The sequence below is a fragment of the Chlorocebus sabaeus genome, chromosome 26 (assembly GCF_047675955.1).
Source record: "Chlorocebus sabaeus isolate Y175 chromosome 26, mChlSab1.0.hap1, whole genome shotgun sequence".
NCBI classification, from domain to species: Eukaryota; Metazoa; Chordata; class Mammalia; order Primates; family Cercopithecidae; genus Chlorocebus; species Chlorocebus sabaeus.
This window is the reverse complement of record NC_132929.1, coordinates 37,506,314-37,532,923: the sequence shown is the minus strand read 5'-3', so window position 1 is coordinate 37,532,923 and position 26,610 is coordinate 37,506,314. Positions and strand designations below refer to the sequence as shown.

General features: G+C 34.6%; 1 protein-coding gene across 6 annotated transcripts in view; it reads left to right on the top strand.

Moving 5' to 3' along the window:
• The window catches only part of VPS13C (vacuolar protein sorting 13 homolog C), a 184,975-nt gene that overhangs the window by 103,695 nt on the left and 54,670 nt on the right, over window positions 1-26,610 (top strand). For all 6 annotated transcript variants that reach the window (XM_008016378.3, XM_008016380.3, XM_073012202.1 and 3 more), the window contains 16 exons: window positions 430-734; window positions 1,692-1,839; window positions 5,982-6,135; window positions 8,064-8,176; window positions 10,435-10,604; window positions 11,936-12,183; window positions 13,756-13,985; window positions 15,517-15,609; window positions 17,973-18,338; window positions 18,705-18,791; window positions 20,087-20,236; window positions 20,404-20,668; window positions 21,282-21,442; window positions 22,454-22,575; window positions 23,084-23,378; window positions 24,699-25,088. In XM_008016378.3, the coding sequence (XP_008014569.3) occupies window positions 430-734; window positions 1,692-1,839; window positions 5,982-6,135; window positions 8,064-8,176; window positions 10,435-10,604; window positions 11,936-12,183; window positions 13,756-13,985; window positions 15,517-15,609; window positions 17,973-18,338; window positions 18,705-18,791; window positions 20,087-20,236; window positions 20,404-20,668; window positions 21,282-21,442; window positions 22,454-22,575; window positions 23,084-23,378; window positions 24,699-25,088 (3,297 nt within the window). The remainder of the gene's footprint in view (window positions 1-429; window positions 735-1,691; window positions 1,840-5,981; window positions 6,136-8,063; window positions 8,177-10,434; window positions 10,605-11,935; window positions 12,184-13,755; window positions 13,986-15,516; window positions 15,610-17,972; window positions 18,339-18,704; window positions 18,792-20,086; window positions 20,237-20,403; window positions 20,669-21,281; window positions 21,443-22,453; window positions 22,576-23,083; window positions 23,379-24,698; window positions 25,089-26,610) is intronic.

Genomic DNA, 26,610 nt, shown 5'->3' with positions numbered 1-26,610 from the left:
AATAAATTTTGACTCTTACTAATGATTACAGGATTGTAGGCAATTAACTGTCTTTCCTCATGCATGAGTACATTAAAAAAAAAAAAGAAGAAAACCTCTTCAGAAATAAGCCAGCAGAAGCTTAGTTTCTAAGACTAAACTTTATTGCTGTGACCTAGCAGTACAGAATTGAACCCACTTTTGGAGAAGTACAGTACTGTCCTTCTCCCTTTCATTTAAATTTGAATTTAAAGTAAAAAACATTCTTAACAAACAGGAGATTTTTAAAAGAATTGTTGCAAAAATTTGTCATGAGAATGAAATAATTCTCAAATAAATCAAATGAGAGAAAGAGCTCTTTCTTCCTAGAGTAATTATTGTTACTCTTTTTGAAGTGTTTTCATTTAAAAATAAATACCTTTTTCCCTAAATATCTGTCTCTTCCAACAGAACTTCCTCAACAATTTCCAAACTGCTAAAGAAGCTTTGAGCACAGCCACAGTCCAGGCTGCAGAAAGAGCTGCTTCTAGCATGAAAGACTTGGCTCAAAAGAGTTTCCGCCTTTTGATGGATATCAATTTGAAAGCACCAGTTATTATTATTCCTCAGTCTTCAGTATCACCTAATGCTGTTATAGCAGATCTGGGTTTAATCAGAATTGAAAACAACTTTAGCTTGGTTCCTATGGAACATTATTCTCTTCCTCCAGTCATTGATAAAATGAACATTGAACTCACTCAGTTGAAGCTGTCAAGGTATAAATATGTAATCTAATTGTGTATTGCTTACTAGAAATAAGATTTTCATACAGTTTTTACCTGAGGTAAAATATGTAGTAATTTGTGGTTTTCATTTCTTATTTCTTCTTATTTATGAAACTTTGACCCTTGGCTTCTTGGGTCAGTGGTTAATAGTCATGTATGCACCTCATAGAGTCTGTGTTTTCCCTTACTACATTTATAATATGATTTTTTTCATTTTATAAAAATTAGCCATTATAAAATTATAGTTTACTCAGTACTTACTTTTTTTATTTTTCTCACTTTGCACATAGCTATTTCCTTTTTTTTTGATGGGAAATAACTTTGTAAAATATAAAATTTAAGATTTATTTCTCATTTTCAAACCTTGTCACATTTGGGAATTTTCAATGAGTTATCTAAAGGATTAGTGAATCCAGATGGGACAGTGTTGGCTCTGTTGAATGACAAGAGCATTTATTTGATTATGCAAATAATTGTTGGCAGGCAAGCTAGAATGACTATTACCATATGTTCGTTTAACTTTTAGATTAGTTGAGTTTTCCCCTTGAGTCTAGAGAAGTACCAATAACATATTAAGGGCTAAGTATAAGATCACTTTCTTTATCTTCCAGTTCTAGGAGGATGTAACATTTGTTTGCGTGATAGTAAACTATTTGCTGTATCAACAGCGCTTGTGAAAAAATAATAAATAATGCAGTAGTTATAGTGTATGAAAATTATGTCTTTGAAATCAGTGTTATATGGGTTTGGTTTTGGATAGCTCTGCATATAAACTTTATTCTGATTTAGACTGATTTTAAAAATGTGAAAAGAAGTGTATTCTAAAAGACTTCTGATAGCAGCCTTTAGCCTTTATGAAATGTAGTGTGGAAACTGTTACACAATAGGATAGTCCTCATTTTAAAATGTAAATTTAAAGTAAAAAGTAAATTCTTGTTTTTCTTTCAGAACTATTTTGCAGGCTAGCTTGCCACAAAATGACATTGAAATTTTAAAACCAGTCAACATGCTTTTGTCCATACAACGAAACTTAGCAGCAGCATGGTACATGCAAATTCCAGGGATGGAGATAAAAGGAAAACTAAAACCTATGCAGGTAAGTAGCGAGTATATAATATATGAAAATTTCTTGATAGATCGTAGTGCAGTTCTAGTGGATATCAGAATGTAGAAGATGCTACATTATTGATAAAGCTAAACCAGTTTTCCGTTAGTGAGCATTTGTCTGTTGTATGTATACTTTTGCATAAGTAATAAATCGAATAAACTAGATTTTGTTTCCTATTCAAAAACAACAAAAATAAATAAACAAAAAATAGGCAAAGGAAATCATCCTTGTTTCCCTCACTTTTCTTTGTTTTCATTTTAGTTAGATATTTGGTAAAACCAGCAAGGAGTCTGAGATAAAATCTGCTGGAGTGTGCTAAAAATATTATTCTTAATTTTGGAAAATTCTGTTAAAGTTTTAATGCAGTTAAATTGTAAGACAATGCAAAGTGATGTTCAGACACTACATTCAAAGCAACTTAGTGTTTTTAATGTGTAGAGGGCCTGCTTTAATTAGAAAGATATCATTTTGAATAGGCAAATGTGTATATTTGATAAGCATATAAATACACCATTATTTTTAATAGTGTAGTTTGTAGAGGCCCTGTTTTGATTAGAAAGGTGATACCATTTTGAATAGGCAAATATGTATATTTGGTAAGTATATAAATACAACCTTTTTTTTTTTTTGAGACGGAGTCTTGCTCTGTGGCCTAGGCTAGTATGCAGTGGCGTGATCTAGGCTCACTGAACCTCCGCCACCCAGGTTCAAGTGATTCTCCTGCCTCAGCCTCCTGAGTAGCAGGGATTACAGCCACCGGCCACCCACTCAGCTAATTTTTGTATTTTTAGTAGAGATGGGGTTTCACCAGGTTGGCCAGGCTGGTCTCGAACTCCTGACCTTAGGTGATCCACCCTCCTCGGCCTCCCAAAGTGCTGGGATTACAGGCGTGAGCCATTGTGCTCGGCCACAGCATTATTTTTAATAGTGTAGTTAGCAGGTTGCATATCAGCTCAGAGGAGGAGGTGAGACTGGTTGAAGGTAGTTGTGGAAGCATAGGAATCCTGTGATTCTTGTGTGCCTATGTGTGAAACTGTTGAAACCAAACAGCCGAGGGTGGGGTAGGGATGAGAGAGACTAAACGAAACCAAACAAAAATTTAGCAGTTTAATGGGTTTTCATACCTGTGATTATTTCAGAGTTGGTTCTAACATAAGATAGGAAGGATCAAAGGAGCAGAGTTCTACTAGGGAAGAAGTTAAAATCGAAGCTTGTTGTAGAAATGAAGGGTTTCTGTTCATATACTAGTGGATATATTGCGTGAAGAACAATTATTGAATTCTGTCTGTTTGGGCATTCATAGGGTAGGCTTTATTCCAGAGTATGGGTACCTTCTTTTAATTTCTGTCTTTCTGCTAAGAGATTAGATCTCGGGACTAATATTTGGCTCTCTCTTTCAAAGATTACATCCCACGACTAATATTTGACAATTCCTTTCAAAGATTGTGTGGTTATAGGTTTGCTGAAAGCATAGGTAAAATCTGAATGTCTGTTGGTAAAATTATGGTATCTTCATATAATGGATGTTGTAAAGCAGATAAAGTGAATGAAATAGAACTATATGAAACAAAATTGATATATCTTGAGCATAAAAATAAAAAAAGTAAGTTGCAAAATGATAGTACAGTTCTATCAGTTTTATATAATTTCAGATTTTCTTTTTTTTTTTTTTTTTTTTTTGAGACGGAGTCTTGCTCTGTCGCCCAGGCTGGAGTGCAGTGGCCGGATCTCAGCTCACTGCAAGCTCCGCCTCCCGGGTTCACGCCATTCTCCTGCCTCAGCCTCCTAAGTAGCTGGGACTACAGGCGCCCGCCACCTCGCCCGGCTAGTTTTTTGTATTTTTTTAGTAGAGACGGGGTTTCACCGGGTTAGCCAGGATGGTCTCGATCTCCTGACCTCGTGATCCGCCCGTCTCGGCCTCCCAAAGTGCTGGGATTACAGGCTTGAGCCACCGCGCCCGGCCATAATTTCAGATTTTCAACAGGCAATATAATACTATTAATACATTGTTTTTTTGTTTTTTTGTTTTTTTTTTTGAGATGGAGTCTCGCTCTGTCGCCCAGGCTGGAGTGCAGTGGTGCGATCTCGGCTCACTGCAAGCTCCGCCTCCCGGGTTCACGCCATTCTCCTGCCTCAGCCTCCCGAGTAGCTGGGACTACAGGTGCCCACCACCACACCTGGCTAATTTTTTGTATTTTGTTTAGTAGAAACAGGGTTTCACGGTGTTAGCCAGGATGGTCTGGATCTCCTGACCTTGTGATCTGCCTATTATATATTGTTTATAAGAGATGCAGTAGTGAAAAGTATTCATGGAAATAATCTCTAAATTAGGCTAGTGTCTTTCTCTAAGGATGAAAGGAGAAGGGAATAGGGTCTCAGAGAAGTACATATGGGGCTTCCGCTATATCTGTAATGGGGAAACAAGATCTGAAGGAAATATTGCAACTTGTTAAGATTTGACAAAACCAGGTGGTAGATTCACAGGGGAAGATTATAGTATTCTCTGTCCTTTTCCTTTATGCTTTTTAAAGTGTTTTAGAAGAAACAAGAAAAAGTAACATCTGATACTTTAGCATCAAAATATGATAATTACTTTAACCAAAAGGATCCTTATTAACTCAGGAATGCAGCAACAGTGCATGAGGCCACCACTGTCTAATTTGTCACCGATCCAGGTCTCTCTAAACACCCACTCTTTGGTCATAGTCTATAGTTTTCCTGGGCCTGGGATGCAGCCAAGAAAGGGTATCAGGCAGGTGATACCAGCAGGTTGTTTCCCTGGTCTGGGATGCAGCTCAGAAAAAGGGTATCAGGCAGGTGATACCAACAATTTGTTTTGGGTGGATCGGTTTGACGGTTTTTAAAGAACTGTGGGGCTGCCTTTCAAAATTGTCCTTCATACTTGTTTTTTTTTTTTTTCCCTCAGCAAAGTGAAAGAGGGGTGAACTTAGTTGCCCTTCAGGAAGCTGTGGTAATCTTGGTTGGTATGAGAAGTGGGATGGGACACACAAGGAAATTCTAAGGCATTAAAATTACACCTGTTATATGAGGCCTGGGGCTTAGGACAAGCCCTAAATCCCTGGTCATTATCTTGTACTTAAATAGCTCTGTATTTTCATTTAAACTGGGAACTAGGCAATTTCTCTGGTGGTAGGGACCTCATTTGGGGGAAATAGGGTACTGTGGTATTCAGAGGAGATTTGCTATTGTGTGAATTTGTAAGTACTTGAAACAGGCCTTTTGAGCCACTGTGTCTTACACAAGGTAGTAGAAGGATAAGAAGATTCAAAGAAAGTACTGGTTTAATGGATTTTAGCAGCCAGTAGCAGCTTCATTTGTTTTAGTTGCTTTATCTTGTTCTACAGCCACCTGTGAGAAAGTTGGTATTATGCCTATTTTAGAGATTAAGAAACTTGAGTTAAGGACATTAAGAAACTTTGCAGACAAGACAGCTTGAAAGTGGTAGAGTTGATACAGATCTGCCTGACTCAAAGCCCTGGCTCTTTTTCTTTTTGCCACACATACCCTTTTATGAAGGTAAGAGATAATATGCTACCTGCCTATTTTTTGTTCTTTAAACATTCTTTGTAGATACATTTGTTTTTGTTCTAAGTGGTATTATTCTTGATAAGTTAAACAAATGTTTTATATATGTCCAGATGCATATGTACTGAGATTAAGAGCTACATAGCAGGAGAGCATCTTTTTACTTTTTGGTAGAGACTAGAAACTGAACAACACTATTCTTGTATTGAGTTTCGAGGGGAGTAAATAATATAGAAGAAGAAACTGGTGCTGGGTGAGGTGAGAGAGAGACAGAATGGAGGTGGGAAGATAGGGAAAGGGGACAGATAGGCACAGGTCCAGGAACAGGAAGACATAGTAACAGATAAGCCATAGAGAGTGTTGGAGTACCAGAGGCAGGGGCCTGGATGTGGGTGAAGGCAGAAGTGTGTGTACACACAGTAAACACGGTGAAATACTTCTCTTCTGGTATTTATAGTCCTAACTCTAACTCTCTCTTTTTTAAGTAGATAAACAATTAATTTGAAAAACCACAAATTGAGATATAGATATGATAGTCTGCATTTTTTATTAGTTATAGTTAACAAATTATTGGTGGTTTGTAGGTTGCTCTCAGTGAAGATGACTTGACAGTTTTAATGAAAATTTTGCTGGAAAATCTTGGAGAAGCTTCCTCACAACCAAGCCCTACACAGTCTGTGCAGGAAGCTGTAAGAGTGAGAAAAGCTGATGTTTCAAGTGGACCTGACCATCTCAAAGGTATAAATTGATGATATTTACTTTATGGAGAAAAAATTAGTGTTAATGTCATATTTATATTTAGTATTTTTCTGGTTGTCCAGCACAATGTGGTATGAACTAATTCAGTATTGTACTACTTACTATGGAAATTTGGCTGGGGCTGGGATGTATGTCTGTTGTCTGCTACAGGGGAAAGGGTCACTTGTTGGCATGTGCTTGTTTACCCTTTACTAGTGAATGCTAAATTTGCTGAATTCACTACGCACTGAGGTGGCGTATCTTGAGAGAAGAATCAAACTAGATAGGCAGTGTGGTAAGGTCCCAAAATAATTAAGAGAGAAAAGGACCTTGGTATCACGTATCATACTCAGGTAATTGAACCATGAGAAAGGAAGGTATTCTTGTAACAGCTTTATTTATCTGGACTTACTGGAGCATTATGTATCAAATACTATAAGATAATTTTTCAGATCATTACTTTGAACCTATTAAAAGCAGTGAACCTTTTGAATTCAGCCATTTTAAAATAATTTTTCTAAAATACAAGGTTTCTTTTTGATTTCTTAAACAGATTATATTAAATATAGTTTCACTCTTTTTTCATAATTTAAAGCCATTGATGTGAGTATTATGTTTTATTAGACTGTAAATAGGTTAATATTTTCATGGCTGGAAAGAGATGAAGTACCCCTTGCCCATATAATGAATGGTCCTGGCTGCTGTGCTTTTCTAATGCTCTCATACTGTCAGCTATTACTTCAAATGATAGTAATTGATAAAACTACCAGTTGATACACCGTATCAACACTGCTTCTCCTATAGTTAGGCTAGGTGTGTTTTAAAATCAGACAAGCAAATGACTAGAACAGTGTGCAAGGTTTCTGGTTTAAGTGGATATTTTTAAGTATTGCATAAGCTTGATGAGGTCAACATCTCCCCAGGTGAAGTTTGTGCCACCATACAGACAAATGCTAGATAAACAGGCTGTTGTTATAGTTAAACAGGAACTATGTAGAGATGAATAAACTATTAACAGGCAAGCCTTACGTGATTAGTGATCTCATTATGTTCAGCCATGATCACAATCATGTATCTGGTTCTTGCTATATGGACACCATGTCACTTGGGAAAATTTGTGAATTCAAATGGAAGCTGCAAAGATGATGAAAATTAGAATATAAATTATTTCCAAGAAAAATAGAGTTTTCTAACTTGGAGAAGGCTTATATGGTTAAAGTTATGCAGTATTTGTTTTTCCAGTAACTTGTAAAAGCAGACTGTTCTATAGAATAACAAAAATTAGAGTCAATATTGAAAAAGATTATAGAATCTGTCCATAAGAGTGATTGACAGCAAGATCTATTCAGATCTGTATGCTCTATCTAAAGATGAGGGAAAAGACTAACTTCCTGAAGTCTCATTTGTCTCAAAATTCCAAAGCACCCACTCCTTTCCCCTGCACCATATGTGAACTCTGTTTGATTTTGCTATTGAGTTTTATTCTGTTCTTCTTATAAAGATAATGGATTGGGTAATATAGGTAATTAGAAGTAGTGAGAGGTGCATTAGGCTAGCAGAGAATCTCTTACTAGTTGTCTAATATAAGGCAAAGTATTGGACTGTTCTGTGTCTCCAATTTCATAATGTCTTGAAAATGGCTTGTAGCCAGTAAGTGCCTTGAAAATTAAGTCCCCCTCTTTAAAAACATTTTTAACATAGTCTGCCTGTGCCTCTTTGTACATTTATACTAAATATATATGGAATAGTCATTGCCATTTTTAAAATTTAACAGTTGGAATGTAATTGCCATTTTTATTAATTGTCTCAATATGATTTACAGAATCCCAGAAAGCGTCATATAAATTTAGAATAAGAAATTATCTCATATTTAAAAATATTTATAAAATTCTGTACCTACTTAAAAGGTTTTAAATTTTCACCATTAGAACAAGAAGATTGGACAGACTCAAAGCTTTCTATGAACCAGACTGTCAGTCTCCAATTTGACTTTCACTTTGAGTCTCTTTCCATTATCCTTTATAACAATGACATCAACCAGGTATGTAATACATTTCTGTAATTAGAAATAAATCCTTAACTCTTGATAGTCAGTTTTAGAGTGTTGGCCTTTTTTTGTGGGACTTTTCATTGAAAAATTTAATATGTCTATAAAATTCTATTTGGCCTACAGAATATGCATTGGTCCTGCCCTCTATCTTCACTTTGTTAGTGTTTATAATCTTACAAGGCTAAGGCAAAGTACTCAGGGTTTTATTTCTTTCCAAGTAATATCAACATGAAAACACATTTTGATTTATTAACAATAGAAGAATTTTATGTATGAGTGATTATCTTGATGTCTACTTTTATTTCATTGCTTGTATACCTTCCTTATTCATTGAGATGCTGAGTACTGTCAGTTTTTTCTTTGAATAAACATTTACTTTTTTCTATCAATTCTCACTGCTACTTTATTTGAAACTCTTCTTACACTTGTAGTACTGCAATGTTTGATTTTACTATTGTTTGATTTTTTACCTTTCATCCATCCTAGATATTGGCGCAAGTTCAGTTTCCTAAATGAATCTCATGTAGACATTTCCACCTTCCCTTTCCACTAATAAACATTGTGTTATATAATCTGAATTTCATCTTATGGAAAGAAATTCAGTGGCTCCAAATTGTCTACAAAAGGAAACCATCTCAATAATCCTATCAGGAAACATTAGTGTGTTGTGATCAGTAGATGTGTCTCAGGTCATTTCTATTAATGGTTACAGAATAAAAGTTTGTGAATTATTTCCATTTTCATAAGTTAAAGGCATTCAAAGTTTGCCAGTAATAATGTCATTCTGACCCAATCGCATGAACATACTATCTTGAGTGAGAGAAAGGGTGAAGTTCTAACCAGTGTGCCGATGACTGCACATACCCAGCACCCCTATTATCAATGCCAGGGTCTCTAGTAAGCAATGGTGATGGATGTTCATCACTTCCCTGAAGGTTTTTGTTTGTTGATTGGCTGGGTTTTTTGGTTTTTTGTTTTGTGTTTTTAAATTCTGGGCATGCTGAGAGAATTTGGAATTATATGTTACGGTAGAATAAAGATCAAGGTCTGTTTTTCTGTACATGAAAATTTAAATATTTAGTTTGGGATTTGAGACTTTGATTAGGCCTCTGTATTTCTTTCTAGTTTTTTCCCTACCATTCTTTAATCGGAGTATCCAAGCCCAATCACCCTGTATCCTGTGTCCTCAGAGCATCTTGAATTGTTTGTTCCTGTTTTTCCTTCATGTAGAGAGTGTCTTCTGCCACCCTCTTAGCCTGTCTGATCCCACTCAGCCTCTGAGGCTCTATTGAGTTCTCACCTTCTTCATGAATTTTCTCCAGCCACAGTGATCTCTTCAACCTCTCTGAGCTTTTACTATTTATACTCTTTACCTAACCACTAAATGGCCTTTGTGAAATGTGAGAAGATATAAATATGAATGAATAAAATACTGTATGTCACAAAATATTTAATCATTTACAACTAATAACATCTTATTATGATGTTCCTTTTAGTGTATTTCTATTTTGTTTTCTCAAGGAATTAGGGTGTACGCTCGCTCACATCGTCTACCATGCCTTACTCTTTCTCATAAACCTCATAAATCTTATCACTGTTTTTTAACAGAGGAGCTCATTAAATATTTATTAGTTAGAGGCCAGGCACGGTGGCTCACGCCTGTAATCCCAGCACTTTGGGAGGCGGAAGTGGGCGGATCACGAGGTCAGGAGTTGAATATCAACTTGGCCAAGATGGTGAAACCCCATCCCTACTAAAAATACAAAAAAAAAATTAGCTGGGCATGGTGGTGTGCGCCTGTAATCCCAGCTAGTCAGGAGGCTGAGGCAGATAATTGCTTAAACACAGGAGGTGGAGGATGCAGTGAACCGAGATTGCGCCATTGCACTCCAGCCTGGGCGACAGAGTGAAACTCCATCTCCAAAAAAAAAAAAAAAAAAAAAAATTTTATTAGTTTGATTAATTGACAGAACTCTTTCCTAATTATTTTTATTTGCATTAAACCATAAATCAGATAAAATTTTCTTTACTAACCATTGTTGAATACTCATATATGTATTTATTTGTATGTACAGTTATACTTACAAACATGCATATTATTCTCTGTTCCATTCAGCTGTTTTAGCACTCACACTTTTAAAATTCATGAGATCAGTTTACCTTTAAGCTTTGAATTAAGTAATATGTTTAAAAGTAATTATATAATATTTAAAGATAATTGATTCTTTTGCTTGAAAAATATACCATAGGAGTCCGGAGTTACATTTCATAATGACAGTTTCCAGCTTGGTGAACTCAGACTACATCTTATGGCCTCCTCGGGGAAGATGTTTAAGGATGGCTCAATGAATGTCAGCGTTAAACTTAAGACATGTACCCTTGATGACCTCAGAGAAGGAATTGAGAGAGCAACATCGAGGTTTGTCAGCTCTGAATTTGCTATACATTATTTAAGGTTGACATTGCACCTGGCATGGCTGCCAGGTGTTGCTAAGCGAGGGATCATCAAAGGAAGATCTCTGTCTTTTCGTCATACTTCCTGATTTGAATGGCATTAAGAAGTAGTGCTAATATCAGATTCAGCTGCTTTAAAGGTTAAGTTAAAGGGAAGTTTATAATAAAATGGAGTAACATCTTTAGCATGGGAACTAAGAGAAAATGAGTTTTAATAGTTAAATCCACATGGGGTGATATATTTGGTGATATATTTTTCTAAATTCTTCCCAGTAGGCTGAGTTTTGTTTTAAAAAAGGCTTCAAGCTATGGATTTTGCCTCATCGTGTTTATTTTGTTCATGTCTTTTTAAAACAGTTATGCAAAATTTCTTTCAAAGTTTTAATAGAAATAGAATCTCTAGTGCATTCACATCATCAAGCCGTTTTTGAAAGGGTGACTTATAAAGTGGGAAATATGTAATTTTCAATAGCCTAATTATGTTTTTATTTTTTTCTCAAGTAATGAGACATAATATTTTGTATCTGATTTTTGTTGTTGTTGTTTTTGAGAAAAACTATGTTGCTACTTAAACTTGGACTCCATTGAATACATATGGGATACTTGTGAGCCCTTGATTTTTCTGAGAGATGAATAAATGAGGAAAGAGTGCTGTCATGCACCCAGCTTTTCTAGTTTGCAAATTTTGTGTCTGGAGTAGCTGTCCACAGCTCTCCAGGCAAGGGTGATAAATGCTATCATCTGTTAGGTAGCCTGCTTCTTCCAGTTCATGGGAGGACGTAGGGGAACTATAGTCGAGCACACTTGATAAACACTTGATGATTTGATTTGTATTGAATACTTTCGGACTCAAATTTTCATAGGATGATCTTTGAAGATAAATTCCTTCAGGGAGGTTTTATTTCATAAAATAATATAAAAAGGCTGCCTTATATTTTGTGTGACTACACTGATGTGTTTTGTTAATTGCCCAAATGCCTTTCCGGCCATTATTGGTTTGTTTCTCTAGAATTGCATTATAATGTAATACTCAAGAATTGCATTATAATGCAATAACATATATAATTCTATTATAAGTATAAAATATTCAGTAATTGCTTAATAACATGTATCTTGCTTTGGAGATTAGTAGTCTTGTTTACTAATGATAATAAGATTCTATTTAATGTTGACCTGTTTTCTATACAGATTAGAAACTGAAAGGTGAGAGAGAGATTATTGAGATATATAGGAAATTCTTCACCTTTTTTATTGTTTTAGCAAGAATAAAATAATGAATAGCATATTTTTTTTCAGAATGATTGACAGAAAGAATGACCAAGATAACAACAGTTCTATGATTGATTTAAGTTACAAACAAGACAAAAATGGAAGTCAAATTGATGCTATTCTTGACAAGCTGTATGTATGTGCCAGTGTGGAATTTCTGATGACTGTGGCAGATTTCTTTATCAAAGCTGTGCCTCAGAGTCCAGAAAATGTGGCAAAAGAAACACAGATTTTACCAAGACAGACTGCCACAGGGAAGGTCAAGACAGAGAAAGGTTAGCAGAATTTATCTGTCATAGATGACAACTTGTGTATTTTGACAAGAATTACAAACCAGAAAAAAGAGAAATGAAGAATTTAAGAATGTAAAATTAGTCTTTTAGGTTTAAGCATATTCTGTATATAAACTTTAGCTTTTTAGTTTTTAAAAACATTTTAAGAAATGTTTTAAAATGGAAACATTTTTAAGAGAGAGGTACAGTAGAAATTGGACTAATGGCCAGGAAACTCCACTTTGGTTCCAACTGTGCCATGAACATTTATTTACTGATCCAGAAATGAGGTTAATTTGGGTCAGTGGTTAGTGGTCTGTTTTATAGGTGGGAAATCTTATTCAAAGAAAACATGTTGAGAATTCTAGCACATTGAAGAACAATTGTAGACATTAAAGCAGAACATGGGGACTTTGGAGGACCCAGCAGGACTTCCCTGGATGTCAGCTTAACACCTTAAACTCTGGAAGAGTTTGCATGTCTGGGCTTGGTGTATGCTGAAGCCACTTTCAGCTCTATACTTCTTTTATTCCAGCATTATCCAGTAGATCAGTGATTTTCTTTCTTTTCTTTCCCTTTCTTTTCCTTTCCTTTTCTCTCCTCTCCTCTTCTCTCCTGTCTCCTTTTTTTTAAAATTTTTTAATATTTTTTAAATTTTTTTGAGATGGGCTGTCACTCTGTCACCTAGGCTAGAGTGCAGTGATATAGCTTGGCTTACTGTAATTTTCACCTCCTGATGTGAGTTCAAGCAATTCTCCCACCTCAGCCTACTGAGTAGTTTGGGTCCACAGTTGTGCACCACCACACCTGGTATTTTTTTTTTTTTTGGTAGACATGGGGCTTTGCCATATTACCCAGGCTGGTCTCAAACTCCTAGGCTCAAGCAATCCACCCACCTCTGCCTCCCAAAGTGCTGTGGATTACACCTTGCCCCTGCCAGATCAGTGACTTTTCTATGTTAAATTATAATTGTCTAAGGTCAGATATTTTTCTCTCTAATATATAACCCAGATTGGAAAACTAATATATCCTGGTAAGAATGCTATTTTTAAAATTTACCTTTAATATTTTTAAAATAGTGATCATATCTGGTATCTCTTTATTTATATATGCACTGAATATATTTATAGTATAGATTATATGATATTGACTATGGACTTTTGGGTGAAATTGAAAGAAACAAGTAATAATAATCTCTTTTATCCGGTCTCTTTTCCTCTTCCTGATATTCTTCTTTCCAGTTTTCCCCTTCTCCTGCAAGATAGTATATACTTATGCCTGTGTACATGCACATACTTTAATTCTGAAAAAAAAAACTTCAAAACAGGATTATTCTTCCTGGGTCAGAATGGTAATGATATTCTTGGGACAGGGATCAGATTGCCTTACCTTGCTCAATCTGCAATTGTTAATAATCGTTTAATACTTAGTGTTAATCAACCAATTAATATTGTCAGTTTCACCATATCTGTTATAGAAAAACATTGAGAACAAGTTAACAACTTGTAGATAACATGTAGTCAAATGAAAAGACTTACCTTAAACTTTTCTGGTTCCTGTCGTTTGTTTCTTCAGATGACTCTGTTAGACCAAATATGACTTTAAAGGCCATGATCACAGATCCAGAAGTGGTATTTGTTGCCAGCCTGACAAAGGCTGATGCTCCTGCTCTCACAGCGTCCTTTCAATGTAACCTTTCTCTGTCAACATCCAAACTCGAACAGATGATGGAAGCTTCTGTGAGAGATCTGAAAGTGCTCGCTTGCCCTTTTCTCAGAGAAAAGAGAGGGAAAAACATTACCACAGTAAGAATTACTTTATGTCCTAATCTTGGGTTGAAGAATGTCAGAAATAGTTGATTCATAGAATCCTATAATATGAGAGTTCTACAGGGACTTTAGAGATTATTTATTGTGAACTTGGGGTTTTACATATAAAGATATTGAATTCCAAAGATGTTAAATGACAGCCATGGCTGCTAGTGACGGAACTGGGGACTACCTCTAGAATAGTTTTATTTTCATTATACCATCTTCTGTTGAGTACTGTGTTTGAATTTTAGTACAAATTAATATTCTTTTTCAACTGTTTCTTTTGTTTACTGGAGTATAGCTAATTAATTAATGAATGAATATTTAGGCTTAGAATGAAAAAAATTAAATTGGAGTCATCTCGCCAAAAGTGATGGTGTTCTGTTATTAAAAGTGAATGTCAATTATGTTTTCACATTATTATTGAAAAATATGATTTTAATCAGTTAATTACCACACCAATTATTTTGTAGTATTGATAATTTTATGGTAAGAGAATCATTATATTATGTGACTTATTTGCAGTGGTATTTTAAATTTAAAAAATATGTGGACAAAGTGACTTGCATAAAGAAAGTATGAAGTCTATAATATTATCATGAAATATTCTTTGACAGGATAATCTTTATACATGTCACCAAAAGCTTATATCAATTAGCTCTTCCTAATTCTTTCTCTTTTAGGGACAAGGGTCTCACTCCGTCACCCAGCCTGTAGTGCAGTAATGCCATCTTACCTCACTTCAACCTCAAACTGCTGGGCTCAAATAATCCTTCTGCCTCAGCCTCCTAAGTAGCTAGGACTACTAGCCAGCTAGTTTTCTTTTTTTTAAAATTACTTTTTTGTAGAGAAGGCGTCTTGCTGTGTTGCGCAGGGTGGTCTTGAACTCCTGGCCTCAAGCAGTCCTCCTACCTTGGCCTCCCAAAGTGCCGGGATTATAGGTATGCACTACCATACCTGGCCTTATCCTATTTTTTAAAAAACTGGCAATTATGCAGTACTAATTGCTCCAGTCAGTTCAGGTACAAGCTTATTTATTCATTTCTTTAGTGATATATAAGAATATAGCTTCACAATTTGAAGATTTGACTTTTATTCTAATATAGGCCTTATATGATATTTCAGACTGACCTGTCAAACATCTGGAAACTGTTTACTTACCTACCTTACCACAGTCTTTAGCTCACTTTTATAGTTATTTCAAAGGTATATTTTATAGAGTCTATAATTTAAAAACTATTTTAGCAGAAAGAAACATTTTAAACAGTAAATGTGCTTTATTACTTGAGGATTTGGCGTGATAAATTAATCAGAACTGCTTAAAGTGATTTACCAATGTTCACAGATTTCTCATAGTTCAGAAGAGTCTTCACAATAGAGTTTCGGCTAATTTATTTTGCTTTTTTGCTTTTAGTGTAATAGCAGGCTGTAAAGATCCCAAGTTAAGTAAGACATGGTTCTTGTAAGTGTGTTTTACATATAAAATGCATCTATGGAAATGTGAATTTTGTTTATCTGTTTATAGGTCTTGCAGCCCTGTTCTTTATTTATGGAAAAATGTACGTGGGCTTCAGGAAAACAAAATATAAATATTATGGTTAAAGAATTTGTAATTAAGGTTAGTACTTACCGTATTCTTTTTTTTTCTTCACAACATTGCATATTTGCAGTTGAGACAGTATCTTTTGATGTCTCTCATAACTCAAGCATTATGCAAGTCACATACTCAGTAATCTGTAACTTCTAATGTGAAAGTATATTTTTCTTTAATGCAAATGTTTCTATTTTCTTCAAAAGAGTACTTTTTAATATCTACAAATGATTGGGGTAGTTTTGCTCTATTATATTTGCATGCATGTGTTGGGGAGGTTGAGTTGGGAAGAGACAGGTGGGAAGAGAAGGGAAGAAAGGATGGAGAGAAGAGGTTGTTATTACTTTATTTGTAATAAGCTCTTTTTAGGCTTTTGATATATAATTTGATTGAATTTAATAGCTATATTATTTGGCTTCAAGTATTTGTAATGACAGATGTACACTAGAAATAATTATTAGAGTTTACTGTTTTTTTCTCTGCATTTAAAGTATCGAAAAACAATAATTGTTTTCCAATGGTATTCAGGTTCTTTAAGTATGAGCTCATACCCAGTCACGAATAGAAGATATAGGATACTTTCTGCAATCAATTTCTCTGCACAAAGGATACAAAAATGAGTCCTTTTTTGGTTAATTGCTTAATTTTTGGTTAATTGGTTAATGCCAGTAATGGTGGTAGCTTTACTTATATAGGTCCGTGACCAACAGTGATTGAACTAAGGCTCAAACTCATTTCATTTGAAGTACCATGTAAATATCAATTTAGTTTTTTCTCAACATTTTAAAATACTGGATAGTCTTAGAATATATATTGTTAATGGATTTACTTTTAAAAATATATAAAGTAGTAAATGAGGGGAAAACTCGAATTTGCATGTATTTTCTCTTAAGGTACTAGATTAGGTGCTGGTGAGAATTTCCATTCTTTGTACATAAATTTATGATTGATTCAACAAACATTTTTGAGCTTTTACTGTGTATAAAAAAAATGTCCTTTACAAGGCATTGGGGATATGTAGCCCCTGCTGTCAAAAAACTTAATGACATATGTGGGAGAAAGAAAGAAATCAGAGATTACAGCTTTCAGTGCTAGAGGCACGGCCAAGATTTAGTTGGGAGCACAGGTATGGGGCCTTTAATTCAGACCAGGACATCAGGCAAAGCTATGTAGAAGCAGGACTATTTGATGTGAGTTTTGAAGGGAGATTAAATAGATGGAGAGTATGGAATGGTTAATCCAGACAGAACTGATAATATGCACAAAGGCAGAGGTGTGAGAAAATCCTTTAAGATTAAGAGGGGTGGTCACATATGACTGGAGAGAATGGTGTGGTGGAGTTGTAAGACTGGAAGCATTAATTATAAATGACATTAGTAAGACAAGGAAAAAAGTTGACAAGTTAGAAAAGCAGTACATACTAGATCTTGCTTTTGATTATATAATTGTATCGCTTTATATTTTAAGTAAGGATTGTGAGAAGTGAACAATAAAGGGATACAGTTAACTTACTTAACTTAGTATTTCGCAAACTTTGGGAGAATTCTGGCTAGGTGGTTGAATAGGCACTAGGCCACAAAGAGCTTTGCACATTAAGCTAAAGAAAGTTTGAATTTTATCCTGTGGGATACAAAAGTTATGGGAAGTTGATGAAGATTTTAAACAGAATGACATACTCAGATTTGGATTGTAGAAAAATTATGCTGGTGGCAGTGTGGAGGGTAGGCTGAGAAGGTGTTGGGCATAGAAGGTATCATCAGTGTAGAACTAAGGTGCAGTAATAGGAGGTGAGGGAAGTGAGCAAAGAAAGGCACTATCCAAAGATAATAAGAAATTTGCAGATCTTGGGGTAAGTCAGAGGAGAGCTGTGATTTCCAGTCTTCCAGTTTTAGTAAGGCAAATTTATATCTTTTTCTCCTTTTTCTTTTTTTTTTTTTAAAGATCTTGTTGCATACCAATATTTATGTGTATCTTGACAAGGGTCACACACTTTGGCTTAGTTCATGTACCTGATTTTAAAATGAAGAATTTGTTTATGTTTCTATACTTGTCTATTCACATAACACTATTTTGCTCTGAATTGATCAGTTTAACTTTAGATTTTGACTACTGACATATAACATTAATTACTCAATTCCAGATAACCTGAGTAGAAGTCAGTGTTGCATGATTACTTGGCTTGACACATAATTTTGTGTTCTCTCTTGTTTTTCTTGGTTACGAATTTATTCAAAATTTAAATTAGTTACTTTAATTTAAAATTAAAATTAATTTAATTTAATTTAAAAATACCACTTATAAATAATGTATGTCACTTAAAATCATGTATGTATATATTCTCATCTGGGAAAGAATTTATTATAAATATTTTTCTGTTTTCTTTTTTAAAGATTTCACCCATAATTCTTAATACTGTGATGACAATCATGGCTGCATTGTCTCCAAAAACAAAGGAGGATGAATCCAAAGATACATCTAAGGAAATGGAAAATCTTTGGGGTGTCAAATCGATTATTGATTATAACACTTGGTTTCTTGGTGTTGACATGGCAACAGAAGTAACGGAAAGTTTCAAAGACATTGAACATTCATTGATAGAGGAAAATTGTGGTGTTGTTGTAGAATCCATTCAAGTTACCTTAGAATGTGGCCTTGGACATCGAACTGTACCTTTATTATTGGCAGAGTCTAAGTTTTCAGGAAATATTAAAAATTGGACTTCTCTAATGGCTGCTACTGCTGACGTGACACTACAGGTATGGCCACATCACTTAATACCTTCAGAGACAACTTCCTGAAAGTGCAGTTTTGGAATTAAGATGTATACACTTTTCTTGTTTGTGCATGGCCACCATGAGTACATATGTGAATGGATATTTTATTCTGACATTTAATTTGTCAATGTATTTTTTTGATAATTATTTTTTAAAGATTGATTTGCTAAATAATTTATGACAATAGAGTAAGAGAGTAAAGGAAAATACACTCTATATATTGTTAGATGGGTTTTTTAAATGGCTAATGATATATAACATTAATTACTCAATAGTTTTTCTATTGGTTACCGAAATATGTATTTAAAGCCAAAAGACTGTCTTATAATTTTGTGTGTGTCTTTCCAGGTGCACTATTACAATGAGATCCATGCTGTCTGGGAGCCCCTGATTGAGAGAGTGGAGGGAAAGAGACAGTGGAATTTAAGACTTCATGTAAGGAAATCTTAAAATATCTTTGGATAGAATGATACTATGCATATTCATTCGTAGTTTTTGGTTCAGTGATTCTTAAGATGTGGTCTAGGATCCTTGAAGCCCTTTTAAGGGCTCTGTCCATGAGGTCAGAACTCTTTTCATGTATCATTTTCATTCTCATTCTCTTACGAGTGTATAGTGGAGTTTTCCAGAGACTACATGAATGTGATATTGCAACAGATTGAATGCAGAACGGAAACGAGAATTTATCTGTCTTCCCTTAAGGCAGGCAGTAAAGAGATTTGTGTATGTTCCTCTTCTCACTGTATGTTTAAAATTGTTATTTTTGATTAAAAATGTTATTTATATTACCATGTAATTTTTATTTTTAAATGAATATTTAATTTTTTTCAGTTTTAATTGTTAGTAGAGTACATATTGCTAGATACAACATAAATGAAACTCTTTAGTGTAATCTGTGATTTTTAAGGGTAAGACCAGAATATTTGAGAATTGTTAATGAACTCTTTTGTGTTATCTTTTTATGTTATTTTTTTGAGAGCACCTCAGAAACCTAGATACTGAAGCACATTATTTCTTGATTAAAAGGAACTAGAGTCATATATTGTAAAGAAATTGTCATAGCATACTTCTTTGGGGCAGCCTTACTAAGGAGTCGGGCACTGAAACTGACTCCACATATTCTTTTGTTAAAGATAAGTCACTTAACCTGTGTTCCAATTTCCTCTCAATAAAGAAGTAATACTTTTCTGACCTGCCTTTCTCTGGCATAGGGAGGCTAACAAAGAATGTTTTACAAGGCTTTTGAAATGCTACTAGAACAAAAGCTGATGGAATCTGATGGCTAGTTAAGTGTTTATTATATTAATACTACTTATTTGAAGGTGTTATTAGTTTAAAAAACAGAAAGAAACATTTCCAGGTGGCACCTCTAATAGGAACCAACTTAGACTTCAGGGTCCTCTTAGATTGCTCATCAACACATAATCACCAGTTGGGTGACACTGAATAAATAGCTGTGCTCTGAGGAATGCATAAGAGACAAATATTGTAGCTGGCTTTGAGTAATTTCATGGCATAATTCTAAACTTTTCCCCATGCTTGGACTATACCCTGAAAGAATGAATGCTGATTTCCATGAAATCAAAGTGAAGCATGGTATATTTTTGAAAATAAGACTTTTGTGAAGCATTACTATAAAGTGATCAGTTTAAGAGAACTGAACTCTAGCATTTTTATTTTATTATCAACTGGCTAATAATTTAAATTTGCTATGTTATTTTTCTTCGTAGGTAAAGAAGAACCCAGTTCAAGATAAAAGTTTGCTGCCAGGAGATGATTTTATTCCTGAGCCACAAATGGCAATTCATATTTCTTCAGGAAATACAATGAATATAACAATATCGAAAAGTTGTCTTAATATTTTCAACAATTTAGCAAAAGTATGTCTGAATCTTGCTTAGAATATTTCAAGTGGAATTTTAAAAATGAAACATGTAATTTTTTTGTCATCAAAATTAGCTTCCAAAAAATGTGTAATGATGGTATACGTTTTGGAAATAATGTATACTTTTCAAAAATTTAACTGTGATGATATGTTCCTTTTCAGGGGTTTTCAGAAGGCACTGCTTCTACTTTTGACTACTCTTTAAAGGACAGAGCTCCTTTTACGGTAAAAAATGCTGTAGGTGTTCCCATTAAAGTGAAGCCCAATTGTAATCTCAGAGTAATGGGCTTCCCAGAGAAAAGTGATATTTTTGATGTTGATGCTGGCCAGAATTTGGAACTGGAATATGCCAGCATGGTACCTTCAAGTCAAGGGAACCTATCTATATTGAGTCGTCAAGAAAGCTCCTTCTTCACTCTGACCATTGGTATGCTATATTTATTTTCTTTTAAGGGCATCTTAGCAGTTGTTGGTGTGGGCTTATTTTTAATAAAATGTGAAAAAACATTTTGCTGCAGATATCTGGAGATACAACATTTGAAACGTATAATTGCTAACCTCTTGTTTCTTGTTTTCTAAACTTGAGAAAATTAAACTTTATTAAGAAATACTTTACAAAACTAGATTATTTTTATGCCCTTAAATAACATATATATAATGTATGTTATATATATATAATGTATTTTTAAAAAGATAGGAGTTTAATGAGGAGAGAAAATAGCTGTATTCAGAAGTCTTACAGTATTGACACTGTGACAAAGAAAAAGATTGTTGCTATATAATTGAGAGAATAAGAAATAGGTTGGATTTTGTTTTTATATTCAAAACCCCAAGAAAAATTGTTTTCGGTCAAAAATTTTATAGCAGTAACTGGTCTCCTTCTTTTAATTTATGAATCTTAGAAAAGCAGTATGTGGTGATCATTTCTAGTGATGAAGAAAAATACTCATCATTATTTTGAGGTACTAATGATTATTCTGTCATAGAGAAACATTGGCAAATTAATATTTGGAATTCTTTTCACTTATGCACTGCCTTAGTACCTCATGGATATACAGAAGTTGCAAATATCCCTGTGGCCAGACCTGGATGGCGATTGTATAATGTACGGAATCCCAATGCCAGTCATTCTGACTCTGTCTTGGTACAGATTGATGCAACTGAAGGGAATAAAGTAATTACTCTTCGCTCTCCTCTACAGGTAATACTTCAAAGTGAATTGTATCCCTTTCAGTGTATCAAGAAATGTTAAATCATTTAACTGAATATAGGAATATAGTAAAACTTCATTAGGTCAATACTGATTATTCAGAAATAAATAGTAAATGGAAATGGCTTCTTTTTACTGTCCAGCTTGCTTTGGTAATATTTATTTTAAATGTCTATAGTTTTGTTTACTTAAAGCTCATTTTTGTTGTCTGTCTGTTAAGATAAATTTAAAATTAATAAAGCTTTTTTGGTATATTCATTTAAATATTCAGAACCGAGGATTATTGTAATTGTAGTTAGGAAACATTCCATTCTCTTTGTATATCACTTGGATTATATTTTTCAAGTATGTATGAAGGCATATTGGAATGATCTATTCCTCTGAAAAACATTTTAGCATCTTAATCTGTGTAAATATTTTTTCTACTTTTAAGGTTTTATCCAAAGTTTTTCTTTTTCTGTGTATTACTACAGGTTTCAGCATATGGTCAACAAAAGAACGTTTTTTTCCTACCTGTAACATCAGATAAAAATGAAAAGGTTTCAAATTTTGGACATTGTTATCTTTTAGTTTGTTATTTGTTCCAATGCATAACAGACTATTGTCAAGAAAAGATAGTTGTACTATTTTTTTCATGATTTTTTTGCTATCCATTTTTGTTTAGTTTTTATACATGATGCATTGAGAAAAGATTGTCTTGGAGAAAAAATGGCTTAAATCTTCAGAGAAGAATACATATTTGAAAGATAATATAGACCAATACTAAACATAAGCTTATAATATATGGAGCATTTGAATATCGTAGTTTTCAACTGCCACATAAACATTATGTTTAATATATGTAGCACTTAAATACACTAAAATTTTTCAATTGCCAATAAAAATATCTTCCAATATTGAGTTTGAAATTTTTTAGATCTAAAAGTATTTGCTTGTGGCTCTCATTTTTCTTTCGAACTTACATATCTTTAAAAAAACTTGTATTTTTTTTTTGTCCAACAGATCAAAAACCATTTCTCTATAGCATTTATCATCTATAAATTTGTTAAGAATGTTAAGCTATTGGAGCGCATTGGGATAGCCAGACCTGAAGAGGAGTTCCATGTTCCTTTAGATTCATATAGGTAGATAATTCTTGAAATGTATTGAACTTTAAATGTACTGAGTTGGGGATTTATATTCTGGAAAATAACTTCATATTTTTATTATCTAAAGATTGGTAAAAGCCAGTTTTAAGACATAATTTAGTCTTACATTGAGATACACATTTATATTATCATTGAATTTATCAGGTGAAAATTCCTTATTGTATATTTGGTATCAGAATTTTTCTGAGTATTTTTATTAGATCGCCTTTGTATTTGAAATGAAAAAATTTTTTAAGTTGTCTTTGTTTACAGAGTTTTTGTTTGTTTGTTTGTTTTTTGTTTTTTCTTAGGAAAGTTCCTCCATAAGTTAGCTATGTGATTTTGGGTGAATTTCCTAACCTAGAGTCCTGGTTTCCTCGTCTATACACGTGTAAAAATAGGAATAATAGCACCTATCTTGTAGGGTTGTCAGGAAGATTTAATGAGATTCTTTTTTTTAAGTTCTGAATCAAAACTTTATTGTCACTGTTTCCTCCTTCTGCAGATGTCAGTTGTTTATCCAGCCAGCTGGAATCTTAGAGCATCAGTACAAGGAATCCACCACTTACATTTCTTGGAAGGAAGAACTTCATAGGAGCAGGGAAGTCAGATGCATGTTGCAGTGTCCATCAGTAGAAGTCAGCTTCTTACCTCTCATAGTGAATACAGTTGCTCTGCCTGATGAATTAAGCTACATATGTACACATGGGGAAGACTGGGATGTAGCTTACATTATTCATCTTTATCCTTCTCTCACTTTGCGGAATCTTCTCCCATATTCTCTAAGATATTTACTTGAGGTATGTCTCTTGCATTTTGTTTGATTTTTATTGTTGCCCAGAGTAAATTCTGATTTTGTTTTATGGCATTTTTAATTGAAGTCAGTGTTTTATATAGCGTATGTGTAATGTGTAATGCCTTCGTAATATTAATGATAGCAAAAACTGGCATAACATTTACTATGTGCTAGAAACTGCTCTGGGTACTTTACATGTACTAGCCTATTTACTGTTTATAATAACCTCCTGATGTAGGTACTGTTGTTAGGCCCATTTTACATATAAGAGAACTGAGTTGAAATGGGTTAAGTGACTCGCTCAAGGTCCCATAGCTAGGAAGTGGTAGAGCTGGGATTTGAGCCTAGGCAGTTTGGCTTTTTGATCCCTGCCTCTTTACTGCATCTTCCTTAAATTAAGAAGCATGATCATCTCTTTATTAATTAAGTAAAATTCCATTAACTAAAATAGAGGAAAAAATGAGAAAATATTTCATCTTAGTTTAAAGTTTTTATTTTAAAGTCAACATTGTGATTATTTCTTCAAGGTTCTGTTGAAAATATACCTTGGAAAATAAAAAAATTACTGTCTGTCTTAAGAAGTAATAAAGATTTTCTAGTAATGTTGTATAATAAATATTTTAAAATTTCCATATGGTGGTATATTTTAAAATACTAAAATCTGGAAAGTGTTTGGAACCTACATGTTTTTTTATCCGACAATGAGCCATTCCTGAGTTGTGGAGACAAAATTAATAAAATGAATTAAATAGTATTTATATAAGAGTATTTTGTAAGAATTAAATAGTGTTTATATAAGAGGGGTTTTTAGTAAGGAAACCTGGTTTATATGTTACTATTCATTTTTCAAGTAATTCCACCTTACTTAGATAACTTGTCAGAGTAATTTTTTACCTGACAAGTGAATAAGAGGAGTTTTCTTATTTCATTCATATGGGAACCATTAGGCATGGTCTATAATTAGAGGATAAAACTGAAGGCCAGGCAGTTCAGTGGCTCATTTAATGACATAGCTCTCATGGACAACAGCCAGGCTTCCTGAATTTAGTCTTTGACTCTTGATATAGACCTGATTTTTTCACAAAAAATTTAGGCTGTTAGTCTCCTAATGGCCAAAATCAGTTTCTGCCTTTGGCTATGGTGTAGTATTTTCTTTTTAGTACTTAGTGAGTACTGGACATTTGTAAAATGTAACCTTGGTACTTCACAGAAGACTTAGCAGTTTACCTGCATCTGGTAGGTTATTTAGCATTTGTGAAAAATATGAATTTTGTTATTTCAGAGGTTTTAAAAAGTTACTAAGCAAATTTTTGTTTGTTTTTAGGGAACAGCAGAAACTCATGAGCTGGCAGAAGGCAGTACTGCTGATGTTCTGCATTCAAGAATCAGTGGTGAAATAATGGAATTAGTTCTGGTGAAATACCAGGGCAAAAACTGGAATGGACATTTCCGCATACATGATACGCTTCCAGAATTCTTTCCTGTGTGTTTTTCTTCTGACTCCACAGAAGTGACGACAGTTGACCTGTCAGTCCATGTCAGGCGAATTGGCAGCCGGATGGTGCTGTCTGTCTTTAGTCCCTATTGGCTAATCAACAAGACTTCCCGGGTTCTTCAGTATCGTTCAGAAGATACTCATGTGAAACATCCAGCTGATTTCAGGGATATTATTTTATTCTCTTTTAAGAAGAAGAACATTTTTACTAAAAATAAGGTGCGGTTTTGTTCACATAATAAGTTAAAGCAGATAAATTCCTAATCTAGAAACTTGGGAGTCATTTGCCTTCCCTAAAACCATGCTAACCTATTTGCTAAATGCCATTGGTATGAATTAGGTTCAAGGAGACTTAAGAAAAGCATAATCAAGTGGGATGTTAGGAACCAGTAGGTTTCCTGAGACTGAATTGCCTTTTTCTCCAATGCCTATAGAGTTACCTCTGTTCTTGAAGAAGTAGTAGTAGTAGTAGTAGTAGTAGTAGTAGTAGTAGTAGTAGTAATAGTAGTAGTAATAGTAGTGGTAGTAGTAGTAGTATAGTAGAATAGCTTGAATTTATTTACTTTACAGGTGATGAAATGGCATTTTTAAAGAAGTTACCATTGAATTTGGCATATATTAGATGAGTCTTCCTATGTGTGAAGCACTCAGCCAGGCCTTTGGGAGAGAAACCTAATGCCTAAGCCTCGTCGTTTATGCTCTGGTCCCTTCTTTCCTCTTCAGGCTCATGTTTTGGTATCCCTCACCACACACTTTCTCAAGGACTCACCTCTAGGCTTTTGTATATGCTGCACCCTTTGCCTACAGTGCCTCTTTCCCTGTTTTTTTTTTTCTGTCTTCCTCATCATCCCTGATTATCTGCTGTTCATTTGTCATTCTGCTCAAGCCTGATATATATGAAGATTTTCTAACCATTTAAAATGGGCCTAGACATCCCATCCATGTTCTTATAGGAGTAGTGGTTCTCAAATTTCAGTGTATATTAGAATCACCTAAAGGTTTTTATTTTATTTTTTTTATTATTTTTTTTTTATGAGATGGAGTTTTGGCCAGGCTCAGTGGCTCATACCTGTAATCCCAGCCAGCACTATGGGAGGCTGAGACTGGTGGATCACCTGAGGTCAGGAGTTCAAGACCAGCCTGACCAGCTGGTGAAACCAAATTAGCTGGGCATGGTGGCAGGCCCCTGTAATCCCAGCTACTCGGGCAGCTGAGGCAGAATCGCTTGAACCTGGGAGGCAGAAGTTGCAGTCAGCTGAGATCGTGCCATTGCACTCCAGTCTGGGCAACAGAGTGAGACCCCATCTCAAAAAACAAAACAAAACAAAACAAAAACAAAAAAGGAAATGGAGTTTTGTTCTTGTTGCCCAGGTTGGAGTGCAATGGCACGGTCTTGGCTCACTGCAACCTGCGCCTCCTGGGTTCAAGCGATTCTCCTGCCTCAACCTCCCAAGTAGCTAGGATTACAGGTGCCTGCTGCCACACCCTGCTAATTTTTGTATTTTTGGTAGAGATGGGATTTCACCATGTTGGCCAGTCTGGTCTTGAACTCCTGACCTCAGGTGGTCTGCCAACCTCGGCCTCTCATAATGCTGGGATTACAGGTGTGAGCCACCGCACCTGGCCCCTGAAGGGTTTTAAACGCTGATTACTGGGTCCTGTCTCTACAGTTTGATTCAGTAGGTCTGGGTATGGTTTGAGACTTTGCATTTCCAACAGGTGATGCTTTGGGAACTCCACT